Source organism: Carya illinoinensis, chromosome 12 (genome assembly GCF_018687715.1).
Source record: "Carya illinoinensis cultivar Pawnee chromosome 12, C.illinoinensisPawnee_v1, whole genome shotgun sequence".
NCBI classification, from domain to species: Eukaryota; Viridiplantae; Streptophyta; class Magnoliopsida; order Fagales; family Juglandaceae; genus Carya; species Carya illinoinensis.
This window is the reverse complement of record NC_056763.1, coordinates 18,138,363-18,159,254: the sequence shown is the minus strand read 5'-3', so window position 1 is coordinate 18,159,254 and position 20,892 is coordinate 18,138,363. Positions and strand designations below refer to the sequence as shown.

The window sequence follows — 20,892 nt, the reverse complement described above, 5'->3', positions numbered from 1 at the left end:
AAATCCATTTTGAAACAAGAGGAATGTTATTTAGAGCCATTTACACTACAAACTATTTATATGATATAATTCGATTTATAAGATTTAAATTTTAAAATTTATTTTTCAAATAATATTATGTTATATGAATAGTGTGTGGTTTAAATATTTTCAAACAAAATTATTCTTAAAACAAAACTATATCTTTAGCGGAATATTAATAACTTATTAATATTGTTTTATCATAAATTATCTTATCATTAAAGTTTATTATGGTATATCTCGAAGAAAAAAGATATTTGTAGTAGTAGAGTATGTAAGTGCTAGATAATTACTTTAAAAAAGTAAGTAAATATGAGATTCATATTAAAAAAAATTAATTTTTTAATTTTTCAAAAAATCATGCGTTACTTGCATACTATATGAATGTCTCCTATTATTATATTATAAAATACATCGCCAGTAAAGAAAAATGATATTTATAATTATGAAATGCATAAATGTTATATAATTTTTTTTAAAAAAATGAGTAAATATGAGTTTCACATGAAAAAAATTAATTTTTTAATAAAAAACTAAATTTTTTTAAAATAACTTTGCAGGACTATACACTGCTGTATATAACATTATTTGTCAATAGGAGTCCAAGCACTCTGATTCGGTTCGGTTTTGTATAAATTTTAAGACCGAATCAGAGTAAATCGGTTTTGAATTTTTAAGAACTTATCCTCACCGATTGATTATGGGCTGGGCGTAACTCTCACGCGCACTACCAGTGCGAGTACGACTTATTACTGGTAGACGCCCAGGATAGACCGAAATGATCGCAATTCACAAACACGACCGGTTGCTTTGAACTTGTTTGCAAAGTTACAGAACCAGTTTTTGCGGCACGAAGACAATCTTTGTTTACCGAGGTACGAGCCAGTATTGAGATCATCAAACCGTTCACGCATATCTAAGGTCGACGCTTTATAACACCGGTTCCGTTGTCATTCTTTTTTCTTTTTTTCTTTTTTTTTTTTCGTTTTTGTTTTTGTCGTTTATTGTTTTTGTTTTCTTTTATGGATCTTTGTTCTTTGCTCGTTTAAACTTCCAATTTTCATGGGGATGCACTAGTATATTCCTACAGTTTCAAAGTCTCTTTTAGTTAATTTTGATCCCCTGTGTGTGTTTCTAGCATTAATGTAAACTGTCTTTTGGCTGGTCCCAAGCTAATCTTTAGACTCATTAATTTTTTCCAGTTTTTCACTGTGTCTTCATCATATTTATGATTTCAAGGTTATTGTTTTCCTTTTAATTTAAAATCATTTCAAATTGAGTTGTATTTTTCTTGGCAATTCTTGTAGTTGGTAAGTTGAATTTTAGTTCTTGGGATATTGATTTGTAATTGCTGGATAACCAATCATTTTATCCAGCTTTATTTTCATGAAATTATTTATTTATTTTCAGCTTTTTTGCCTTATTATTGACCAAAATTGTTATGGTTTTTCAGTATAGGACAAGAGAACATTAGGCCATTGACCAAAAACAGTTGGGGTTAGGTTAGGCAGCTAGCTTAGCGGCGAGGGATTTGGATTAATGGCTGGCCTTACAGAGGACCCAGAACTTGGAATTAACGATATAAAGGAAGAGACAGAGAGGAATAACAAGCGTATAGACAAGAAGGTAGGTGTGGTTGCAGAGGAGAGTGTTCAGGGTGAGAGAGAGATGGCCCCTCCAGCCGGCGGTTTGATTCATCGGTCCGGTTCAAGGCCTCAGCTCGACCTCAGCAAGGCTGCAATTCAAGGGAATTTTGAGGAGAGGAACCCCACAATTCTGTTGCCTAATCAGTCTGATGATATATCCCATCTGGCTCTTGATATTGGAGGTATATTTCACTTTTATGTTTTTTTCAGGCAATTATTTTTATGGTTTATTGGGTATGCTTTTTATTTTTTATTTTTTATATCACTGTTATGATTTTCATTGCATTGCCTTATTTGTGACTTGTTTCACTCTCTCTTGGGTCGTGCCTTCTGCTCTTTGTGTTTGGGGACGGTGTAGAAGGAAAATGAAGGCTTGTTTTGTGTTTGGGTTATGCCTTTTGCTTTTTCTGTCTCTTAAAATCCTCTTTTTTTTTTTTTTTTTTCGGTTTTATATATGCCAAAGTTTGAAAAAAGTGTGGTGGACTTTTGAAGTTTGATTGGAATGTAAGATTATTTAATTGTTTATTGGCAGGATCACTCATTAAGTTGGTCTACTTCTCAAGACATGAGGACCAATCGATTAGGAAGAAGACTGTGAAGGAGAGATTGGGAATCTCCAATGGTAATAGGAGAAGCTACCCTATTCTTGGTGGGAGGCTTCATTTTGTGAAGTTTGAAACCAGCAAGATTAACGACTGTTTAGACTTTATTTATTCCAAGCAGCTTCACCGTGGTGGTATTTCTAAGCATCCTTTTAATCTTGATTGGGTTCAAAGTTACGTGTTTACTTATTTATTGCTCCTAATATTATAATTGTTGCTGCTGCTGCTGCTGCTAAACATAGTAGTTTGTTCCACTTGTATCATATTTGTTGATTTCTACAAGTTTATGTGACTACATTGGAGTTACTTACATTCATCTTCATTACTTTATTTTTCTTCTCTTTGGGTGTTAATTCTGGAATTCTCATATGGACAGGAATGGATGCTCGTTGGCATTCTGAGCTCCCGGCCAATGAAAACACTGTTATAAAGGTTAACTTGTGGTCATGACTGCTTTCAGCATTTCAATAGCTTGGTTACCTTTTGTAATCCATTTTGCAGTAACCATCTTCGGGCTATGCTTGACTTTTGAGAAACTAATATTTGTAAGGACCATGAAACATAGACTATCATATTAGGTTTTCTAGATAGGAATACAAAACAGAATGAAATGGGACCAATTTTCTTCTAGACCTGGATAAACATTGTAATATTCTTCCATTAAGTGGTTGCGCATTTGCATTCTTTATTAAATCCATTTTGCCCATAATATGCTTACTGGCTTGTTATAAAAGGCCCTCTTGGAGTTCACGTCCATTCATTGGTCTAACAGTGAATCAGTCTTACTTCCTCTCTGCCCTCTTCATTCCAATTGGCATTAACGTACCTACTCTATGAATTCTTTATTTCAGAATCCTACAAACATTGTCAAAATTATCCCTTTATCTGCAATTGCAAGTTCTTGCTTCTTCAGTCATGATTGTGAATATAGAGCAGCACAGTCCTGAGTTTTTTTGTTGGAAAACTGTTTGATTAAGACATAAGATGGTTTTCACCTTGGTGGACTTTTATTTGGCTAACTTTAAGACATATCAACAAGTTGATTCTGTGCGAAGGCCACAGGTGGGGGAGCATACAAGTTTGCTGACCTCTTCAAGGAAAGGCTTGGGGTTAGTCTGGACAAAGAAGACGAAATGAATTGTCTCGTGGCTGGAGCAAATTTTTTGCTTAAGGTGGAGTTTTTATTTGAAATTCTATGTCTTTCTGATGATAGGATATTAGGATAACTTGTCTATATATTGTGCTCTATGTGTAGACTTACAAATATTTTACTCCTTAATCTTTTATATAAAATTATTGAAAAACTTTAATTGGAAATCAGATATGGGTTTTTAGTTGAATTATAATTTTTTTCACCTTTCAGAACGTGAAAAAACAGAGTATACATATTTCTTATCTATGCTCACTTTTTATGGAAAGTTTTATTAGAAATGTAATTGATGAGGGCTTGAATGAGTAGTTTCTAGGATAGATTAATAATTCACACCATGTAAGGTTTGGATTTCCCCCCCTTTTGGCCCCTGCCAGGGGGCGGGGTGGGGGTGGTGTTCCAGAGGAAAGTTTAACCTTGACTATATCCCTTAGTTTACAATGCAGTGCCTGCATCAATGTATCACAACAACTACAGCTAATAGCTGAGGGTGCTCACTTTCCTCTAACAACTTAAGTGCAATAGAAAGTGCATAACAAACACTTTGCCCCTGTAAAATTTCACACCATTGTAAATCAAGAATAAATTTTTTTCACCTTTTGATTGAAGGTTTAACTTCTAAGAGATCAAGATCGCATCGGATGATTCATATGGTTGCTTTCAAATTGTTGGCATGGCAATGAATGAAAAAAAAATATGATATCATGTTTTACAAAAAATTACGTTTGGGGAGCATATTAGCATAAATAAATAGTTCTATGAAGGGGAAAAAACATATTTTTTACTATTTATCCTTTGGTGCCATTTTGTGGTTTTTCTTTTCCTCCATTAATCCTATAATTATCTAAATAACTAATTAGATATTTTACCATGTGTTTAGTAGGCTATTCGCCATGAAGCTTTCACTCACATGGAGGGTCATAAAGAGTTTGTGCAGATTGACCACAATGAGTTGTTTCCTTATCTTCTCGTTAATGTTGGATCTGGTGTTAGCATGATCAAGGTATATTTGCTTTCTACCTTGGTTTTTTGTACTGCCGAGCTAAAGTATGATAAAAAATTATTTGATTATTATCTATGCTTTTGATTTGAATTGTGATAGGTTGATGGGGACGGGAAGTTCCAGCGGGTTAGTGGGACAAATGTTGGTGGTGGTACTTATTGGGGCTTGGGAAGGCTGTTAACAAAGTGCAAGAGGTCATTTAGATTCCTAGTCTTTGTTTCTTTGGTATTCTTATATATCCACTTCTCTGTCTAGAATTCTTGTTAAAAATGCTTCATAATTGGATTCTTTTCTTCTTCTTCTTTTTTAGTTTTGATGACTTGCTAGAGCTGAGTCAAAGGGGAAATAATAGGACCATAGACATGCTTGTTGGAGACATTTACGGTGGTATGGATTACTCCAAGGTGTGTTTCAATTCTTGACCTTTGCTGCTTGTATTATTGGGATATATTACTGTCATATGGGTAGAAAATCCTCAGGGCTTTGAGGTTGTCCTGACTTTTATTTGTAGATTCTATTAGCACGAGTTACTTTAATTTTTATAATCAATCTTGCTTATAAAAAAAATCCATTAGATTGTCTAAGTATGCCCTAATCCTAAATCTTTGTAGATTGGTCTCTCTGCGTCAACTATTGCTTCTAGTTTTGGCAAGGCTATTTCAGATAACAAGGAGCTTGAGGATTACAGACCTGAAGATATATCCCTTTCACTCTTACGAATGATTTCTTATAATATTGGTCAGGTGAGTTGTACAATCACATGATTTTATCATGCATTTCTCTAATCATGAAATTGCAATGGTACCTTATCGAAAGTAGATGGGATAAGAAAAGAAAGAAAAGATGTTCTGCCAGCTCATTCTGTCATATTTTCAAGGTTCATATGTTAAGTACATATATGTATTATCTAAGAGAAAATTCTTGGGTTATTTTTTGTTTTAGTGTTTCTCTTGTGTTAGATTCTAGGTTATCCTGCAAAGGCATGTATCTTGGTCTCGAGCCACTTTCAAAGCAAAGGCATTTGGGATGAAGCATTAGAGAAGCTTCAAGATTGGGCTTGCCCCTGGCTGACTGGAAACAGATGTATTTGCCCCAAGGAGGAAGGTTTACGTTGATTAAAAGCACTTCGGCAAATTTATCTACGTATTTGATGTCTCTCTTTCCACTCCCTACTGATTTGGCTAATCGTATTGAGAAGTGTAACCACCCAAAGACCCATACGCCGAAATTAGTAGCCAAGGTAACAATTTAAACCCCTTGGAATCATGATAGAGGGCTTGAACTTCTCCCTTTCAAGCAGTATGGGATACCATTAACCACCATCCCATACATAGTAAAAAAAATCCAGGGTATTACAATCATCCCCCCTTTGATCCCCAATGTCCTCTCGAACCAAGTCTATCATTGGTGGCACGGTTCAAGTCCCAGACTTTTGGTTGGGATTGGCTTTAATACCATTTGTAATGACCCAAGGCCAGTCAAGTTTACAATTGGACCCTATTGGAATCATTATAAAGGGCTTGAACTTTTCCCTCCAAGCAGTGTGGGATCTCATTCATTGTCTTTCATTACACAATCACAAAATCTGGGTTATTACAAGAGGATACAACGAGACTTCCTTTATTTGTTTTGGGGTGGTGGTGTTAGGGGAAGTGGCAAAGTATCACTTGTGACTTGGCCCACGATATGCTATCCAATATCTAAGGGTGGACTGGGATTTGAAATGTGCTTAGGTTTAGCTACGCAATGATTGGGGAAGTGGCTTTGGCGTTACCAAAATGAATCATTGTGGAAAGCAATAGTAGATTCTAAGTATGGAAGTATGTTGGTTGGATGCAGTCAAATGAGGTCCATGGAACCCATGGGATGGGATTATGGAAGAATATTAGGAAAAGGTTGGGGGGAGTTTTCTAAGATCAAATTGAGGTGGGAGATGAATTTAGAATCAAATCCTAGCATGAACTATTGTGTGGCGACACGGTCATCAAGGAAGCTTTCCCCAGTGTTTGTGGTGTTGCTTGTTTTAAGGATGCATCATTAGTAGCAACCAATATGGAGATTAGTAGTGACCCTCTTTGATGGAACATAAGCTTCATCAAGGTGGCTCAAGATTCGGAGGTGGATGCTTTTAGAAAGTTTCTTAATCTAGTGAACTCTACTAGATCTAGAAGAAAAGGTGAAGACGAAACTCTATGTGCCCCGCTCAAAAGTGGGATGTTCAGTGTTTTTTCCTTCTATAGTACCCTTATTTTATTTATTTTTTGATAGGTAAACAATTATATTATATTAATATGAATAGGCATAGCCCAAGTACACGAGGGTATACAAGAGATTACACCTATTTAGGAAGAAGAAATAGAAATAAGAAAATTGAGGCCATTGAAATCTACAGCTTTGGCCCAAAAAATAGTTCTAACAAAAAGTAATCTTTTTTTTTTATAGTTAATAAGAGATTTTATTCCAAGTAAATAGGCATAGCCCAAGTATATAGGATGTATACAAGTGAGTACACCTAAATACAAGTTAAAGCAAAAACAGTACTAAAAGTAATCTAACAAAAAGTAATATAATCTCCTTCAATGAATGCTCCCTGTCTTCAAACGTTAGGTCATTTTGTTCCTGCCAAATGTACCAAAGAATATAGATAGGAATCATCTTCCACACAACTGAGATTTGTGGGATACCGCCTAGGTTCATCCAACATGCTAGAAGTTCAACCACTGTTACAGGCATAACCTAGGTTAGTTCTAACCATCTTAATACATCGACCCATAATGCTGTAGCAATGTCGCAATGTAGTAGAAGATGGTCCACAGTCTCACCACTTTGTTTGCACATACAGCACCCCATGTTTTAGTAAATTATTCATCGTCAAAATCTTTCCCAGAGACGCTGTCCAAACAAAAAATGCCACCCTAGGAGGTGCCTTATTTCTCCTAATTCTTCTCCATGGAAAGTGATTATTCTGCGGTTGTGTGAGGGCCTTATAGAAAGAACGAACTGAAAATATACCTTTTCTGGCAGGTACTCTTATTCCTCATAATAATTTTCCTTGGAAGAATATTTGGCAGATAAAGGTTCTCTCGACAACTATGCTCTTTGTTTGGATGGCCTTGGAGGAAAGATTGAGGCTCCGTTTGGATACGAAGAGTATTTTAGATTATATGTGAATAGTAGTGAAATATTTTGTGAATGGTAGTGCAACTAGTAGTGAATAGTTTCTAATTAATAGTGAATAGTTTGTGAATAGTAGTGAAGTAATTTGAGAATATCGAAAATAACCTCAAGGGGTTGGCCCAAGTGGTGAAGGCCTTAGTCTTGGGGCATCGCTCCCCTTCATGGTACAAGGTTCAACACTTCATGTGTGCAAACAATCATTTGGGCCACACCCCCTAGTGAAAAGCTAGTGATTTAACCAGTTCCATGTAGGGAAACTTCCGAGGGTGCGCTGCATGAGACTGAAGTTTATTCTGCAGGAGTGGGTCCGAAGTGCCATGCCTTGGAGAGGTTCCCCGACATAAAAAAAAATTAAAAAAAAAATCTGAGAATAGTTGTATTCCCAAACAAGCCCTTATTGAAAAATATAGGGAAGAGACATACTGTGGTTATTAATTGGTGTTGTATGTGCAAAAGGAGTGAGGAGTTAGTTGATCATCTTCTACTTCATCAAGAAATTACTAGTGCAATGTAGGGCGACTTTTTCAGTCAGGTTGGATTAGCTTGTGTCATGCCCGGAAGAGTTGTAGATTTATTAATTCCCTTAGAGGATTAGTTCGCAGCCCTCAAATCGCAGCTGTGGAAGATGGTTCCTATTTGCCTCATTTGGAGCATTTGGAATGACATAATCGTTGAGGGTTGCAAAAGGAGGTTGGAGGAGCTAAAAACTTTTTATTTATTTTTTTAATCAGTAATATTTTATCTTGAATTGTCTCCATAGACTTTAATGGGCTTAATCTACATGACTTTTGGTATCTTTATCTTCTTCTAACTAGGCGTTTCTTTTGTATACTTCCTCTGTACTTGAGTTGCACCTTTTAATAAACAATTAATTATAGGGGAGGAAGCCATGTTTCATTTGGTTAGTTGGGATAAGATTTGTACTCCTTTGTCGTGTGGTGGGTTGGGGTTTCGACAGTTGAGTATCTTTAATAAAGCATTACTTGGGAAGTGGTTATGGAGGTATCATCAGGACTGCGATTCCTTGTGGAGGGCTGTGATTGATTCAAAATATAGGAGTGCCTGGGGGTTGGGGGAAGAGAGAGGGAAAAAAAAGGGGGGGGGGGGGGTTTGAGTTCTCATGGGGTAAGAGTTACTTATGGTGTGGGGGTGTGGAAAAATATTAGGAGTGGTTGGGATGCTTTTGTAAAACATGTTATTTTTGTGGTGGTTGATGGCTCCAGAATTCATTTTTGGCATGATCCATGGGGTGGCAGTAGGGCTCTAAGTGCTGTTTTTCCAGATCTCTTTTGTATTTCTCAGAATCCGGATGCTTCCATGGCTGAGATTTTGGATTGTTCTAGTGGTGCATCCCATTGGAATATTCAATTTTGTAGAGTTGTAAATGATTGGGAAATGGAGGCAGTTTCTGAAAGCTTGGGGTGGATGAAAGTGATAGATGGTGTGGATGCATACTGGTAAAAAGAAGTTTTCAGTTTGATCTTTGTACAAGATGCTGGCTAGGCCGAACGGGGTACACTTTTTTCCTTGGAAGAGTATTTGGAAAAGTAAGGTGCCTTCAAAGGTTGCGTTCTTTGGCTGTTGTGCTTCTTTATGGAAGATTTTGACTTTGGACAATCTCAGGTAGCGTGGATTAATTGTTTTGTATTGGTATTTCTTATGAAAGAAATCTGGTGAATCAGTGGATCATTTATTATTTACATTGTGAGGTGACTAGGGTGCTATGGTATGAAGTGTTTAATAGGAGTGGGATGGCTTAGGTGATGCCTAGAAGGCTGGTGGATCTTTTTGCTTGCTGGAGAGGTTTAAGGGGTAGTTTGCAAATTGCTGCTGTTTGGAATATGATCCCTTTATGCCTGGAGTGGTGTATTTTGGTTGAGAGGAATGGTCGATGCTTTGAAGATAAGGAACACTCGGTGTATGAATGTAGACATTTTTTGTTTAATAATTTCAGTGGGCTTTGGCTATAGTGTTTAATGGAACTAATGTCCATGATTTTCTTGTTTCTTTTTATAGATCTTGACTTGTAACTAGGTTCGGTTTTTGTATACTTCCTGTGTACTTGGCTTTGCCTTGTTACTTGTTTCAATAAAATTTTCTTATTCATAAAGAATGTTCATATAGTTATGGAATCTTTAGATCAGTTAACCTATCAAATAGTTAGTATTTATATGTTAACGGTTGCTTGATCTGATTTGAAAGGAAAAAATAGATCTGATTTGACTCTTGCTGTGCAGATCTCTTACTTGAATGCACTACTATTTGGGATAAAGAGAATATTTTTTGGAGGATTTTTTATCAGGGGGCATGCTTACACCATGGACACTATCTCCTTTGCTGTTCATTTCTGGTTTGTGTCACGTTATTAACTATAGGATTTTTATCTTCGATTTAAAACAAAAAAATGTGACCAAGGCTGAAACTGGTTATTTTTCTTTCACAAATTGTTGTCTGAGATGTTTTATTCACTCAACTTCGTCAATTTAATCTCTGATTCATTTTTTCATTAATCCTCACTTCTGTTTTTTGATATTTTAAAATATGACTTTTTTGTTTTAGGTCAAAAGGAGAAGCGCAAGCAATGTTCTTGCGACATGAAGGGTTTCTGGGAGCTTTAGGTGCATTTATGAGCTATGAAAAACATGGTCTTGATGACTTGATGGCCCATCAGCTAGTTGAAAGGTTCCCAATGGGTGCACCATACACAGGAGGAAAGATTCACGGTCCACCACTTGGGGATTTGAATGAGAAGGCAAGTGTATTAAGAGTTGGCAAAATCTGACATGGACTTGCCGGCCCACTTGAAAATGATGAAGCTGGGTTGGGTATTATGTATACTATAAAGCCTTGATGGTAGATGAGTTAGGTTTAGTTTGGCTGTTAACCAATTAAATATTAAGAAGGCTCTACCACTTGTAGCATAATGTTGTACAGGAATGACACCAATAAAAGTGGGCAAAAGTGACTTCTCTATTCTGATTCTCTGGAGCCGCATTCTCTGGATTATATTCAGCCTCCACTTACATAGCTATTAGAGGCGGAAAAGAAAAGGCACTGATAAGTGACCAAGAGAATCCTTAAAGTTGAGGATTCCAATTGTTGCTAACTAATCTGTTTTACAACTTCATAGTGCAAAGTGAACCTGTTTAGGAAATGATGTTAGTTGGTAGATTTATTCATTAATTACACTCCACTCAATATAATTAGGATTATCATGGGTTTATATATTGATTTTTTCTTCTCTTTTGAAAGTACCTGTAAGGTTAACTTTAGCTTTCCTCACTCTATGTCTAAGACATGTGCTGGGGCTTCCCAGTTCCTATTGGTAAGCATTGGCTTTGCTATATAATCTGTGTGTGTTCTGTTGGATTCATATAGAACTAAAAAGGATAATTCTTCATAGCAAACTTTGGACAATCATATAAGGGGTCCAAGCCAATTGTTCTGAATTTTGTCTAGATATGTTTGATAGTCTAGTTCTTGAAGAGAGAGGCCTGTGGATGGTTGAAGTGCCAATGTTCTAGTTTAACTAATTTTGAGTTTTTCCTCCAATGCTTTGTGCTTTTAGCTCAAGAAGTCCATGCCCCTTCTGAAGTATTTTGGTTGAATTTTTTGTGTTTCTTACAAATTCTCATTTACCGTTCGCATCATTTGAAATGCAGATTTCATGGATGGAGAAGTTTTTGCAGAAAGGAACTGAGATTACTGCCCCTGTACCAATGGCTCCACCTGGAACTACTGGACTTGGAGGGTTTGAAGTTCCTTCATCCAAAGGAGGTACTCTGCGATCTGATGCAAGTGCTCTAAATGTTGGTGTTCTTCATCTGGTCCCCAGTTTAGAGGTGTTTCCATTATTGGCTGACCCAAAAACGTATGTGAAATTACATACTATTTGACTACTTTTAGTTAGATAAGCTTCATGGTACTTTTAAATAGTTTGTACTGCTTCTCTTTTTAAAACTTGTCACATATTGGATTAATGAGTGTTGTTTAATTATCTTTGAAGCTATAAAAAAATTTTTTGATCCTTAATATTGGATTAGTTCTCTTCATAGATGGCAAAAAATGCAAAAAATAGTTTCATTGTTGTAATCAGGCAAGGTTTATTATCTGATCTTGTGATTAAGTCATACTCTGTCTCTTGTTCTTTCTGTTGCTGTATTCTTAACTGGTTATGCTTTTCAATCCGAGTACCATTATCTTCCAACAAAAAGGTAAATTCATCACGTACATGAATGAATGAAGAATTAGTGCTTCTTCATATTCCTAGATTGCATCACCCCTTTTGCTATTGCCACTTTTTAACTGGATATTATTTTGTGCACTTTCAACCGATCAACTGTTCACATCAGAGAAGTAGCACAAAAAAACAAAAAGGGTGAGCCTAAGTAGATTTGAATTGTCAGGTAACAATGGCATTGGTAGCTTCAAACTTTATGCATAAAACAGTTTGTTTAAAAAAATGTTTATCGCCGTTGTGGACTTCAGAATCTCAGATGCTCATCTTGCTTGTCGAGTATTGTTTATTTATGCTGTAATTGGTTCAAGTAATTGGTTCTGTTATATCTTTTTTCTTTGTAATATTCTGACATATAAATTGACTTAAATGCCTGTAGGTATGAGCCTAACACTATTGATCTCTCGGATCACAGTGAGTTTGAGTAAGTACAGACATTAAACATGCCACTTATCCAGGATTCCCTGAAAAATATTTTTTGAAGCATAAATGATAGGATGGATTGATGTCCAATCATTGCTCCCAAAAATATGAATCTAATGCCTCTTTCGCTTATTTAAGATGCTTATCTTGATGTAGGTATTGGTTCACTGTTCTGTCAGAGCATTTGCAAGACCTTGTTGATAAGGTAAATATAGCTAAAATCACAATACCCTGAATATGTCTCTCAAACCCCCCAACCACCCCCGCCCGCGGGGGGGGGGGGGGGGGGGGGGGGGGGGGGCGCGGTTCCCATACACTATGCAATAAGTGGAAAAAAGGTGAAATATCTTCTAATTACTGGCGTAGCTTTGGAATTGGTGAGCACCAATATTTTTTTATAAGTCGTCAATATTCATTTTTTGTAAGTAATAAAATTTTTATTAAAAACATGAAAGGTGCATTTCAAGTACAATGATAAAGTCACCGGTATGCATTAAAAGGCTCTAGGGTTGTAACACAACTACACTGGAAGTATGCATAAGAGAAAACCTAGTTAAGAATGCAAGATCTACAAAAGAAGGAACAATTCAAAGGAATAGGAGAAAGACTCGTCGTGGTGGATAACTACTCGTACAATGATTTAAGCATAGATGTTTTTTACTTTGATAAGCCACAATCTATCCACCACGTACAATGATTTAAGCATAGATGTTTTTTACTTTGATAAGCCACAATCTTCAGATTGTGGGCATTGCTTTCATTCAAAATACAAAGGAGCCGTCTTCCATTAATTTACACTCAGATTACCTCCCGTTTTACTACCCCATGCCATCATTAATCCAACACCTGATAGGGCATTTCCCACTCAATCCCAAAAAGATGGAAGCTTGATGCCCCCAAGACCCTCACCACTTCACAGCGAAGCATAAGATGGTCAATCGTTTCCCCACTCTTCTTGCATATAGACCACCAATCCATCACCAATCACCATTGTGTCTCTTCTTGAATTGTCCATAGTCCGAATTTTTCCTAGAGCTGCCGTGCATACAAAGAAGGCCACTCTTGAAGGGGACCGTTCTGCCATATACTTTTCCAAGGGAAGGTGTGCTCTAGCCCTGGATGTAGGATTCAATGAAGGATCTGACCTCAAACTTCATTCTAGATGAATCTACCTCGCAATATCATCACGATTCCCCCTCAATCTGAGAGAATACAAGAAGTGTAGAAGCAAATAGACCAGTACCACCTCCCAATCCTATACTGATCTGATGAAGGAGATACTCCATTATGGAGTGCCTTTAGTATCTTGGTGAAGTTCAGCCACAAGCGCTTCCCTATAATAGGAGATTCCAAACAAATTTGGATAAATTACAGTTAGGGCTTATGGCTAGTTTGAACATTGAGGTATTCTCAGATATTTCCTTCCCAAACATCACTTGAACACAAAACACTTTTTAGTTTCAAATTTTCAACTTTTTCATCTAATCATTACCTAATCATTAACCAAACACAAAACCCAATATAACTTTCCCAAACTTCCAAACAAAATACAAAAAACAATACCACTTTTTCAATTTTCAAAATAAAAATAATATTCAAACAATTTTTTAACTTTATAATATTTATATTCAACTTGTTGTCTCTCATTTCCCAAAACCCAATGAAACATCTTAATTCAAATCATTTCATTACCATCCTGAATGTCCAAACGAGCCCTTAATCTTTGCATTACATATCATGCTAGAACCTAACTTTTGATTAATCTCCCACCTCAAATCTTATGGACCTGTAATATTCTCCCCATCCTCACAGAATGTTTTTCCACGCCCCTATTTTGAAAGGCCTATTGACAGGTTAGAGCACCATCATCTCGCATGCTCCCATAATTTGTGTACACAACTGATCGCCAGAAAGCCTCCTCTCCATTTCATAACACCACAACCATTGGCCTAGTGGAGCTTGATTAAAATCCATCACCCTAGACCTCCTGAAGAGATTGGCATACATATCATTGGCCTATTAAATAGATGACATTTGACATCACCATCTGCACCATCCCACAAGAAACCCCTCTGAAGCTTTTTAATTAGCATGGCGACAAGTTAATCCTCAAGGGAGGGAGTGCAACGAAGCAAAATGATTTAATGAGTAACGCCTACCGGGAGGGAGAGATAAGAAATACGAATCCAAGTTAGAGAGTGCTCTTAATCAATGTGACCTGACGTCCTTTTGACAAATAAAGACGCTATAAATCTGCCAATCACCTTTCCTTATTTTTAATATTCCATCCCATATTGACTTTGCCTTTTATGATGTCCCCAAAGGGGATCCAAATACTTTTGGGCAAGATGCCACCCTACACCCAAGAATACATGCTAGGGCCCCAATGTTTTCCACATTGCCAACAGAGACCAATTATGCTTTGGCCAATTTAACTTCAGCCTTGAAATAGCCTCAACGCATAGGACCAAACAACGCAGATGTCGGAAGTATTTTGGATATCCTCGCAGAATAACAATGTATCATCCACAACAAGGCAGTGAGTCACTACTAGTTTGTTCAAGTTTCTTTGCGGCATTGAAAATCCTCCCCATTCACTGTTCCATCTAACATTCGGTTAAGAGCTTCCATTACTGTGACAAAGAGTAACGAGTATAATGGTTCCCCTCAGCACAAACAACAGGAACTTTGAAGAAGTTGGAAGTTGTTTTGTTAATGCTACCTAGGCATTCATTAGCAATCAAGAACTAGTCTTGAATATGTCTTCCACTTATAAATGTGTTTTGGGCCCAAGATATCCCCTTTTGCAATGCCACTTTCATCCTGTTGGCTAGGACCTTATAAAAAACATTACTGTGACAAAGAGTAACGAGTATAATGGTTCCCCTCAGCACAAACAACAGGAACTTTGAAGAAGTTGGAAGTTGTTTTGTTAATGCTACCTAGGCATTCATTAGCAATCAAGAACTAGTCTTGAATATGTCTTCCACTTATAAATGTGTTTTGGGCCCAAGATATCCCCTTTTGCAATGCCACTTTCATCCTGTTGGCTAGGACCTTATAAAAAAAGAAAAAAAGGTGTTTTGGGCCCAAGATACCCCCTTCTGCAATGCCACTTTCATCCTGTTGGCTAGGACCTTATAAATTACAGGTCACTTTCCCTTAGAAAACATTTTGTTCAGTTTGAAAACACCAATATTTTGTTGATAGGTAAAATAAAATTTTATTGATAGAAAAGTAGGCATAGCCTAAGTACATAGGAAGTATACAAAAAATACACATAACAGCAACTAGGAACTAGAAATTGATACAAGCAAAGCATGAAAACTAGTTCTGTTACAATCAATGACAGAAGCCCAAGATAATAGCGTGTTGAAAAGAATCTCTTTTGCCCTTAGAATGATCCCGGTCTTCAAAACACCAACCATTTCTCCTCATCCAAAGACACCACTTGATACAAAGAGGAATGATTTTCCACACAGCAGCTATATGGATGTTATCCCTAAGACCTCTCCAGCACTCAAAATATCCACCACCCTCTTAGGAATAACCCATGCTACATCCATCTGGTATCCCACGAAAACCTGGCCAACTCACAATATAATAACAAATGATCCACAGTTTCCCCATTATTCTTGCACAAGTAACTTCATTCTATCATGATAAGACCACACTTCCTCAAATTGTCAATGGTGAGGATTTTCCCAATAGAAGCAGTCCAACCAAAGAAAGCAACTTGGAGAGGTACCTTACATCTCCAAATGCTCTTCTAAGGAAAATGATTACTATGTTTCGCCGAAAGAGCCTTGTAAAAAGATCGTACCATGAATCTCCTACTCCTGCCCAAGTCCAGATCATCCTATCCTCCACAGCAATACCAACATTCGTAGCATATAACTGGCTGAATAAATCTGCAATGAATCCAAGTTCCTAATCCTAGGCCTCTATGAGGAAACAATGTTCCACTGAATAGAGCCATTGGAGCAATCCAACAAATCAGCCACCATGGCCTCCTATTCACTTGCTATCCGGAAAAGAGTGGGGAAAGAGGTCGAGGGCCCTAGTTCCACACCAAACAGCATGCCAAAAAAGAACTCTAGAGCCCATACCTACCTCAAAACTGTAAAACCTAGAAACCCCCCTCTCCCCCATCCACTTTGAATATTTTTCCACAACCCCACTCCATGAGAATTCCTGACTTCATTAGAACACCAGCTCCCCTAACACTTTCATACTTAGAATCAATCATTACCCTTGACAGTGCCTCCTCCTCCCGATGATACCTCCACAACCACTTCCCAAAAGGGCCTTATTGAAGTCCTCAAATTATGATCCCCCAATCCATCACTAGAGACTGGGGAACAAACTTGAAAACACCTATATTTTTGAAGTGACAAAATGTCATGAAGTAAATCAAAATGTGAAAACTTTCTACATTTATTGTCTAATGTGCAACCTTGATGTTTTAATTGTCACTTTATGATTGTGAGATACATGTGAAATATGATAGGCAGTGGCAAGTGAAGGGGGAACCGATGATGCTAAAAGAAGGGGCGATGCTTTTGCCCGTGCATTTTCTGCACATCTGGCAAGGTAATTTATGGTTTGATAAATGATATCTTATACATTTTATTGTAGAGTTTAACTTTTTCAGGGGAAAGATAAAAAGGAATTTAGTTTGGGAATGAGATTTTTTAAGCAAACACTTGTACCATTTACTAATATCCAATTGGCTGAATAGGTTGCTGGAGGAGCCTGCAGCATATGGAAAGTTAGGCTTGGCCAATCTATTGGAGCTGAGGGAGGAGTGCTTGAGGGAGTTCCAATTTGTTGACGCCTATAGAAGTATAAAACAGAGGTAACTGCATCTTTGAAGATTTTATGATTCCTTTTCTGACCTATTGCACTAATAGAGAATGGATTCTTTTTTCTTTTTCTTTTTCATTTGGAATACATGGAATGAATATTTACTTCTGCATAGCAACAGGATGTTTGTTGTATCTGTGCATTACTTCCAGATGGTTTTGTGTTCTCAATTTAAGCAATCTACATTGAGCAATGTATTTTGTTTAGTTCTACAGGCATAAAATAAGTTGCATAATGCATGACACGATGCTACTCTTGAATGTATGTGTTCAGTTACATAATGTGTTGCCCTATGTAATATTATTTTCAGTAAAACGAGAACAGATACTGCTTATCTTCTCATGTGCAAGACAGAGATGTATCTTTTTCTTAGTGATTTTTAGCCGTGGAATTTCATATATCAATGTGAATCTACAAAATAATTCAATGAAATGAAAGAGAAGGCCCATGAGACATTATACATGCACCTCTCTCTCTCTCTCTCTCTCTCTCTCTCTCTCTCTCTCTCTCTCTCACACACACACACACACACACACACACACACACACACTAAAACAGTCTCCTTGGCACTACGTGTACTTATTTATTTTTTCCCACCTTTTGTGACTAACAGGGAAAATGAGGCATCGCTTGCTGTTTTACCTGACCTTTTAATAGAGCTAGATAGCATGAGCGAGGTATGTGTATTTATGATTTTTCTGTTCAGGCTTCTTATTGCTCTATGGAAAGAGGTGAAGGGTTTAATAAGAAAGTTATTGCATACTGTAGTATTGATCTTCCTTTAAGTTCACTTGTAATCTCTGTACAATTTAGTTGAATTTTGAATTATGCAAAACCTTCCTATTTTTTACGTTCATCCAGTTCCTGCGAGCACATTAACCCGGCTGTACCTGGCAGCCTGTGACTATGGTTCTGACCTTTTGTAACCACTATTAAAAAATCTCACAGGAAACAAGGCTGCTAACTCTAATTGAAGGTGTTCTTGCTGCGAACATTTTTGACTGGGGAGCCCGTGCGTGTGTGGATCTCTATCATAAAGGCACAATCATTGAGATTTATAGAATGAGTCGCAATAAGATGCAAAGACCTTGGCGAGTAAGTGGAGCCAAAAATAACAATTTGCAAACTTAATGTGCTATAGATATTGATCTAACTTGAGACCTGCTTAGAAAATTCTTAACAAAAACCTTTTGTTAACATCATTTAGGTGGATGATTTTGACGTATTTAAAGAGAGAATGTTAGGGTCTGGAGACAAGAAGCCTCCCCCACATAGAAGGGCTTTACTCTTTGTAGACAACGCTGGCGCTGATGTTGTTCTAGGGATGCTTCCCCTTGCAAGGGAACTCCTTCGACGTGGAACTGAAGTAAGTGTTCTGCCTCTAAAGCTAGCAAAGCTTTTATATCAGTGTGTTGAAGTAGGCTTAGTCTACCAGTCATGGTAGTAGCGTTTCTTGCCCAGTTTCTCTTGTGTTTGTTGGTTAACAATGGGGATGGTGTTAACCAATCAACAGAGTCTCTGCAGGGAATGGTGTTCTAGGTCATTAGTCTTAAAGCGGAGTGTGTGGGTGTGTGTGCGTGTGTGTGCGTGTTCTAAGAGAAAGAACAGTCAATATGAATGGTCATTTTCATGTAGGCTCAGTTTCGTCTGCCATATCTTAATAAATCTATGTTGCCAAATGAACGATGAAATTTTTCTTTGCAGGTTGTTTTGGTTGCAAACTCACTCCCTGCTCTAAATGATGTAACTGCCATGGAGCTCCCTGAAATTGTAGCTGAGGCTGCCAAGGTCTGTCTATATATACACGAGCACTTCTGTACATAAACTTTCTTTTATTCAGGGGACAAACTTTCTTTTATTCAGGTGTCCCCTATAAAGATTCATATCATTGTCCCTAAAACCATTTAGTTGCCTTCTAGATATCTTCCAATGGATTAAGGTTAATGTGTTTATATATTTTTTGCAAATTAAAAATTTAATCCTAGTTACTCCATTTCATTGTTCTACTAATTTGGTATTCATGGTTATATCATACACTACAGCATTCTTGATATCTTTTTACTTAATCAAAATAATGAAACTGATTATTCTAGTCCACAGCATTGTGACATTCTTCGCAGAGCTGCTGAAGCAGGAGGCTTACTTGTGGATGCAATGATCAACACCTTAGATGGTTATAAAGAAAATTCATCTTCGGTTCCATTGATGGTTGTTGAGAATGGGTGCGGGAGTCCATGCATTGACTTAAGGCAGGTCAGCTCTGAGCTAGCTGCTGCTGCAAAAGATGCCGATCTGGTATGATGCTTGTTCCACTTAATTGAAATCCTCGCAAGCATTACCTTGCGTATGGCCTTGATACAATAATATGTGTTTTTTTTTTTTTCTCTTTTCTTTCATACTTTTATGTCCTCTATTGGTTAGAATTTTTTCTTTTTTTCGCAAACATAAGATCTAGAAGAAACAAAGAAACAAGGCACAGAATAATATGAGTTTGTACTGTGCAGATTATTCTAGAAGGTATGGGTAGAGCTCTACACACCAACTTCAATGGTCGGTTTAAATGTGATGCCTTGAAGGTAAGACTCTGTTCATGTCTCATTTGGTATGTCAAAGAGGGGTGGAATTATTGTGTGGCCTTAATTACTTGGAAACTCCATTTATTAAGTAATAGCTTGGTAGATTTTTCTGAGTAAATGAGCTACCAAGTTTGATGACCCTCACTATTAAAATCTTTCACACCTTGATGAATTTGAATATCAAAAGAGATATTTCCTTTTTTTCTTATCAAAACAATATCCTTGCTTTCTACCTGCATGCATGCCAGAAAACCGGGAAACCATGCTGAGAGAACGAAATGAAGTTTAATGTTTTCCTTTGACACTTCATATAACATGAGAAACTTGTCTGGCAGCTTGCAATGGTGAAGAATCAGAGGTTGGCAGAGAAATTGATTAATGGAAATATATACGACTGTGTTTGTAGATATGAACCGCTCAGATGAAAGCTTCGCAATTTCAGATAGGGAAAATTGGAGGTTAGAAACGGGATGCAATGTATTGCATCCACATTTATTTTACCTACACAGAATCCTTTCCATTTGGCTATGAACTTTTATGTATCGTCCCGAATCTGTCAGGTGCTATCCATTAATTAGTTATGTAATGGAGATTTCATAATCCCACTTTCAGGTTTGTTCTATTTTCAACTTCATGAACATGACCACAGAGAGTAAATTTATAACTGAAACATACTTTTGGCCTCTAAAATTTAAACTCATCATTCTTCATTTAACCATGGAAGTAGCGATCATGTCATAGAGGCATGTTACACAGCAGTCTCACACCGAACACACTATCATTTTTGAAGTGTAAAATAAAAGAGAGTAAAATAGTAAAATCACACTTTTCAATGGTGTAAAAAAGTGTGAGGCTGCTGTGTATAATTTTTCTTATAATAATTAGTCATATTCTTTTTATTTGGTGACGGCTCTTCATAAATTAATTCCAACAGAGAGTCAAGTGAGTCTTTGAGTGGCCTTTGGTCAGGTTCTGTTGAGATAAACTGCAGAAAACTCAATGAAAACTTGAAGCCTTTGCATGTACATGCAAATTTAAGATGGCACAACACAAGTTAGTTTTAGAATAAGGTCCCGACTCTCCTGAGACATACCCGCAATTCCCGAACACCTCTCCCTGCCGATTTTTCCACCGGAGAGGAGGGAGCTCTTCCTCTCTATGTACCCTGTCCAAGGAGTTATTTCCAGTTTA

At 37.1% G+C, this 20,892-nt stretch overlaps 1 protein-coding gene across 5 annotated transcripts; it reads left to right on the top strand.

Annotated features, from left to right (window-relative positions):
- Nucleotides 1–670: 670 nt before the first annotated feature.
- LOC122289013 (pantothenate kinase 2) lies at nt 671–20,330 on the top strand. 5 transcript variants are annotated; one of them, XM_043095884.1, is made up of 23 exons: nt 671–896; nt 1,480–1,849; nt 2,200–2,442; nt 2,646–2,701; nt 3,325–3,441; nt 4,303–4,422; nt 4,522–4,616; nt 4,733–4,826; nt 5,034–5,165; nt 9,837–9,949; nt 10,159–10,351; nt 11,262–11,470; nt 12,216–12,260; nt 12,416–12,464; nt 16,770–16,852; nt 17,001–17,117; nt 17,739–17,802; nt 18,074–18,220; nt 18,333–18,491; nt 18,830–18,913; nt 19,226–19,420; nt 19,630–19,701; nt 20,037–20,330. In XM_043095884.1, exons 2-23 carry the CDS (start codon nt 1,561–1,563, stop codon nt 20,124–20,126), a joined length of 2,766 nt encoding a protein of 921 aa, XP_042951818.1. In that variant the 5' UTR covers nt 671–896; nt 1,480–1,560; the 3' UTR covers nt 20,127–20,330. The 5 variants fall into 5 exon arrangements, with proteins under 5 accessions (XP_042951818.1, XP_042951821.1, XP_042951820.1 ...); XM_043095887.1 differs by having other exon boundaries at nt 1,475–1,849; XM_043095886.1 differs by having other exon boundaries at nt 671–942.
- Nucleotides 20,331–20,892: the final 562 nt, after the last annotated feature.